The following is a 6,661-nucleotide window of genomic DNA, read 5'->3' on the forward strand; positions in this document are numbered from 1 at the left end:
AAGTACTCTACTTTGATATAATTCAATGAAAGTGAATTACAATATATACAACTGGAATGCTGATTAATTATCTCTTCTATTTGTCCTGAGAGTTTGGGAAAATTAACTCCATCTGCGAACACCCAAATTTGGAGGAACTACAGGTTCAGGAGTGCCTGTCACAATAAGATTCACTGAATATCTTGCAGATGGTGACTGAGTGATTGTGAAAAGTGAGAGTAGACCTGCCAGTGGTTCCCCCTAAAATCCCACCCATTGTCACCAGTTGGGGGCCTAATTCTAAGTTAAGGGTGTCTGGTAGGTAGACCCTCCAAAAAGGTAACAAGAGAGCCACAGGTTTTCTCCATAAACAGGAAATGGAATACCCAGTTACCTGGCATGTGACATAAATATGTAATAAATGCCCAGTTGCCTAGTATGGCTGTCCCTGCATATGGTCCACCTGGGTAGTAGCAGGAGATTCCCAGCCCACCAGCACTACTAATAAAACATTAGCAAAGTGAAAGACTAATGTTAGAGTGCACTGCAATCGTTTTTTTTTTTTACAACTAATGCTCAGTTAAACGGGTAGAGGAAACAGTGAGCTCAACCAAATGTGGGAATAGTGCCTCCACCAAAGTTTTGATGCCACCAATCTTCCATATTAACCAAAACAGGTGACTCATATTAACCAAAGCATGTCACCAATCCTCCACACCAACCAAATCCAACCAATCCTTCCTTCCATCCAAAGGGAACTGGTACTACCATTCCCCAATTTCAAACTACTGAAACAAAGAGAAAAGAATGCTCTGATGGGCAGAGCGGGTTTGTCAAAGAGATAGTAATCCAAGTGACTGACAGGACTGTCTGAGTAATAAAGAGGATTCTGAGTGACAGACAGGAGAGTCGAAGTGATAGAGATGGGTTTGAGTGACACAGAGGAGAGTTTGAGTGAAAGAGAGGAGTTTGAATGATGATTACGAGTGTCTGAGTGACACGGAGGAGTTCCAGTGGTCTGATCACTCAAACTCCTCCCTGTCACTCAGGCACTCCTAATCATTACTCAAATGCCTCTCTGAGTTACAGGGTGGAGTTTGAGTGATGATTAGGAGTGTCTGAGTGACAGAGAGGAGTTTGAATGATGATTAGGAGTGTCTGGGTGACAGGAAGGAGTTTGAGTGATGATTACGGGTGTCTTAGTTACAGGAATGGGTTTTTGAGTTATGATTAGGAATGTCTAATTGACAGGGTGGGGTTTATGTGATGATTAGGAGTGTCTGGGTGACAGGAAGGAGTTTGAGTAATGATTACGGGTGTCTTAGTTACAGGAATGGGTTTTTGAGTTGTGATTAGGAGTGTCTAATTGACAGGGTGGGGTTTGAGTGATGATTAGGAGTGTCTGAGTGAGAATGAGGAGTCTGAGTGAAGATTAGGAATGTCTAGGTGACAGGAAGGAGTTTGAGTGTTGATTAGAGGTGTTTGGGTGAGAGGGAGGAGTTTGAGTGCTAATTAGGAGTGTCTCAGTAACATTTAGGAGTGTTTGAGTGACAGAGAACATTACAGCAACAGTGTATCTTAGATAATGAAAATCTGATTCTTTTATGAAATCCTTTGAGATGTTCCTGCATTGTTACATTGTCCTCCACTTCTACCCACAGGTGGAATAGTTGTAAGCAGAACAAACAAGGGGGTAACAGTCACCCAGTAAACCAGACACCATCTCCTGAGGGTGAAAAACTGCACAGCGACAGCGGTATCTCGGTTAATAGTGATAGCACGGCAGAGCAGCCAGCAGGTAATACTCAGGGTAAGTAAGAAACAATTATTTATTTAGGATCCTAGTCAAAACTGGAATGATCCATTTCATTTAAAAGAACACTATAGTGACAGGATACTATATAGAATGCTATATAGGAACATATAACACTATTTAGTTCACTGGCCCCCCTGTAAAAGGTGATTTTAATTACCTTTATTCCAGCGCTGCATGGGTCCGTTGCGGCTTGTTCCGCCTCCATATCTTAGATCATCAAAATTGACAATCTCAGCCAATCCAATGCTTTTCCATAGGAAAGCATTTGGAGGCTATTGCACATGCGCCGCAAAACGCCACGCTGTGCCAATCAGCATCTCCGCATCGAGATACACTAAATGAATGCATCTCTATGAGAAATGTTCAACGTCTCCATGCAGAGCACTGACCCAGGAAGCACCTCTAGTGGCCATCTGAATGACTGCCACTAGACGTGTTACTAAATAAATGAAATATATATGTTCTCTGAAAAGGCAGTGTTTACATTATAGTGCCTGCAACGACAGTCTATAGACACCAAAACAATTGCATTAAGCTGTACTTGTTCTGGTGTCTATAATGTCCCTTTTAGATTGCAGGGCTGAATTGAGCAGCTCTAGTTAAAAATAAAAAATAAAATTATTCCTCCTTGCTTGACGACCATAAAAGAGTTTAAATTAACAGGACATTCCATAACGCAGTATGTTTTTAGGCACTGGGTTGTGCATTGTATTGTGACAGTTAAATATATGACATAACAAATTGCATTTTGTAAATTACAAGATTGTTTATGTATTTGTACCAATTTGGTTATTGTATATGACTTTGCAGTACAGCTGCAAATATGGCCTTTCACAAATTTCCATCAAGTATATAAGGTCAAAATAGATTTTCTGATATCCATGTATTCATAATTGAGAATTTGTAATAAATGCCAAATGCATGTTACAGTCTATGTTTTATTTTAGCCCTAAGTTACGAAGTATAATAATTACTTTGTTAAGTTAAGTGCAAACAGTCTGTTAATAAAGACCTTAATTGGACACTGAGACTTAAACCGATATGCTGAATGTCATTCTAGTCTGTTTGTAGACCTTTCTCTTTTTTATCCTTATATAAACATGGTCATGATTATCAACTGTGGTAATTAATCATAGACTAGTAGGCAAATATTCTAAATGAATAATTATTACAGTGCAATGGAACCAGATAGATATTTTTATAAGCAGTGATTTTACTTAAAGTAACTATGATTTTAGTAATTTTACCTTCATAATTCCATTGTACAGCGCTATAGAATTTATTGGCACTTTTTAAATAAAGATAATAATAATAATAATAAATTTCTCTCTTGAATGTTGCCATCAAAGTGATTCATGGTCAAGACATGCACGTATGACTGCAGTCAGAGGTGGATTCTGAAGAGAAGGGCTATTGGAAATGTAACAGAGAGCAAGAATTACCTAATTTATCTATTTTAATATAATCACAAACACATTTATCATCCTTCCACAGGCAAAAATGACCTCCATCTCTACAACAATCTTTCACCCCACAAACAAGAAGAGGTGGAGAAACTTCTTGCTGGGTCTGTGGAGCAGACTTGGAAAAGTCTTGCTGGAGAACTCGGGTACCAAGATGAGTTGATAGACACATTCACTCAAGAGGAGTTTCCAGTGCGGGCTTTACTTAGCGATTGGTCCAACAAGGAGAGTGCTACCACTGATGCTCTATATTCTGCCCTCCGCAAAATCCAACGGGATGATATAGCCCAGAGCTTGTACAGTGAATCCACTGCTACCTCACCTGTGTGAGAAAGGTAGAGAAGTGGTGGGACAGAAGGAGGATGTTCGTGTTGACCTTACCGAATAGAACATCCAGCCTGATACGTGAAGGAAAAGTTTGTCCCTCTTCTCCTGAAATTCCCAGACCTCCCTTTGTACCCAGTATTAACGGGCAATCCGTCTGCACTGAAGCATTATTTTCAGTATTTTGGTGTGTTCTCTTCTTCTCTAAGGACTTCTCACGTCCAGAATATCCAGGTCTTCTCACTGTGATGGACATTAAGACGCTGAGATAAGAATCATGAACTGCGGACGTTTAGACAACCTTTCGAAGATTCAAGATTCACCCCATCAACCCTCGTTCAAACCCTTTTATATTCTGATTTTATCTTGCTTTTACAGGCCTCCACTGGTGACCCCAAAAACTTTGAAGTGTCTATAACCCTACAGGGCCTTTATAAGGGAATTTGTATACTGTGTGTAATAACAGGGTATAGTGACACTGAAATTGCCATGTTCTGAAGGTTGTGTCACACACGCACTTAGAAAGACTGTATCAAATGCAACCCAAAGATTTTGGCATCCCATAGCTTGATTTACACACATTCAACTAACGCCTCTTTTGCTGACACACAAACTTTTAACTTGTGTAGGAAACTCTAAAAGCCATGACACATACTCCAAATAGTGCCAGAAAAAAATCTTCATCTGACATTTGTTTTCACGGTGTGTGCCACCTGTAGATATGTCACATTCTAACTAACCAAAAATGTTTCAGCCATAACTTGTACAATTTTTGTTAAGGTGCCACACACACTCTGATACTGCAAGTGCAATGGACTTTATGTATCCTTTTGTCACTGCACCATGTTGAAAGGATCACACATAGATTCATGCTTAAAGCTAAAAAAAAGGCCCAAGACAAATGCTTTATTTATAATCTCTGTCGGCAAGGAATCCTAATTGATTTATTTCAGTTACAAAAGTAACTAATTCCAAAAAATTCATAAATCTCTATGATTGATATTAACATGTTTCAGATTACCTAGATTAGTGCTGTCTAACTTTTCAATAGTATAAAGAGGCCTTCATACTATGCTATTTTGGAGGCCATTAATGATTTAATTATTGGTGTAATAAAACTAAACTTAGGAACCTTTCAGAGAGAACTTGGGCTGTACGGAAATCCTACATCTGGCCTTAGTTCTCGAGTAGAATAGCTACAATCTAGACCACCTCTGTATTCAATTATTTCCATACACCACTTGGCTATTTTGCATTTGATGGTAGATGTTATGAAACTCTGGGGGGTTCTTGTCACCAACAAGAAAATATTTGAACACAGAGCAGTGATGTGAGGAACCTAGGACCCGATGATCTATCCCAAGTCTTGACAAATTAAACTAAGAATGAAAAAAAGAACAGTTCAGTAAAACTTCTGCTAATATAGTAGGCTTGAAGTAGGTGCACATAAACTCATACAGCCTTTTCACATTTAGAATATTTGTTGAAGGAAAGGTGGACCTCGATGCCTTTCTTTAAATGGTCTATGCACATATTTTTAACCAATTCTAAGTGTTTTATTTTTTTTTAAAGATTTTTCAGTATGTTATAATAATATTTTGCACCTGTATTTAGATGCCAACTCTAACTTTTGCCTGGCATCAGCCGAACCTCATTGACGAACCCTCTAAATGGCTAAGCCAGCCATTGGGTGTTGCTGAAATTTTTTTTTTTTTAGAATTTTGAATCCAGACTGCTCTTATGAATGGAACAGCTCTGATATGCTAATGGAAAGGTCTCCTCTGTGACACATGAATTAAAACTCACTTGATTATACTTGGTGGGCAGCGCCCATAGGGTAATCTATTAAGATTTTTTTCTGTTATTGGTGAATGTCTATTATCCTGTTTTAACACTTACCTGCAAATAGAAAACTAAGGAACAAGATAGCCATATGCACAGTGTTACTCGTTCAAAGATTGTAACAAACATGCCTAGCACATTGTCCATATTTACACCAATTTCCATCTATAGATATAGGACGGAGGTGTCTCTCTAACTGGTGCCCATCTACACCTATGATCTACAAACCTTGATCTTTCACCAACCATAAGTAGACTGATGATGCCAATTATTGCAGACCAACATTTACAGAAATGCAATGTGGTTACCAATAGTTTAGAACAGTGTTGTCCAATAGTTTCACGGGGTGAGTTGTGGACATTTAACATCCTTAAGCGTGTGATCTAGAATCCACTCGAACATTTACATATTAAGTTAAAAAATATCACCAAGACTGCAGTTTGTCCAGAACCTTTTTTTTTTTTTGCTCATGTTTAACCCCTTAAGGACCAAACTTCTGGAATAAAAGGGAATCATGACATGTCACACATGTCGTGTGTCCTTAAGGGGTTAAACTGTTGGACAAGGTTTGGACAGTCTTTATCTAGAAGTTGAAAATGTCTAGCATACACAACCATTAACGACCACCTGCAAAGTTCTAAGAACCTCAACGTGTGCAGAGGACACAAAATGGGTGGTGACTCCAACAATACTTATTTTAAGCCACATAGACCTCTTGTTTGTCTTCTGCATTGGCAATATAATGGCATCATCCACTTTAGCAGATATTTTTCTAATAATACAAGTGATTCCTTTGACAGCCATCTTTGATACCTCCAACCTGTGAGACCCTCAGGGATTTAATGAATGGATTCATAAGCAGATAAAAGGGACCAGATACTAGTGAACTTTCCTAAATATCGGGGTAATAATCCTATCACTTCGTGCTCCTCTTTATCCAATCAACTTCTTCCCTGCCACGTTCGGTGTATTTTATTGGGTGACACTGTGCTCATTGGTAAGAGATCACGGCTGTCTTAGATAGATTGAAACCTGGAGTGTGGTTTATAGTCTTGGGGTTAGTAACATTGCACAATATTTTGCAGACATGGAAAAAAAGCGAATTTGCATTTAGCCCTCCCACACATTTGACTGTTTATTAATTGTCGCTGATCACTAGAACCGCTAAATCTCTTTTCTTTAGTCCATTATTCCATTATTTCTGTGACGTGTTTTAAAAAAAACATAAAAACAAACT

At 38.7% G+C, this 6,661-nt stretch overlaps 1 protein-coding gene across 1 annotated transcript in view; it reads left to right on the plus strand.

The window, feature by feature from the left end:
• The window catches only part of NGFR (nerve growth factor receptor), a 61,804-nt gene extending 56,515 nt beyond the window's left edge, over window positions 1–5,289 (plus strand). The window contains exons 5-6 of the mRNA XM_063459257.1: window positions 1,641–1,789; window positions 3,290–5,289. Of these exons, the coding sequence (XP_063315327.1) occupies window positions 1,641–1,789; window positions 3,290–3,588 (448 nt within the window). The 3' untranslated portion in view covers window positions 3,589–5,289. The remainder of the gene's footprint in view (window positions 1–1,640; window positions 1,790–3,289) is intronic.
• The last annotated feature ends 1,372 nt before the right edge of the window (window positions 5,290–6,661 follow it).

Source organism: Pelobates fuscus, chromosome 6 (assembly GCF_036172605.1).
Source record: "Pelobates fuscus isolate aPelFus1 chromosome 6, aPelFus1.pri, whole genome shotgun sequence".
Lineage (NCBI taxonomy): Eukaryota > Metazoa > Chordata > Amphibia > Anura > Pelobatidae > Pelobates > Pelobates fuscus.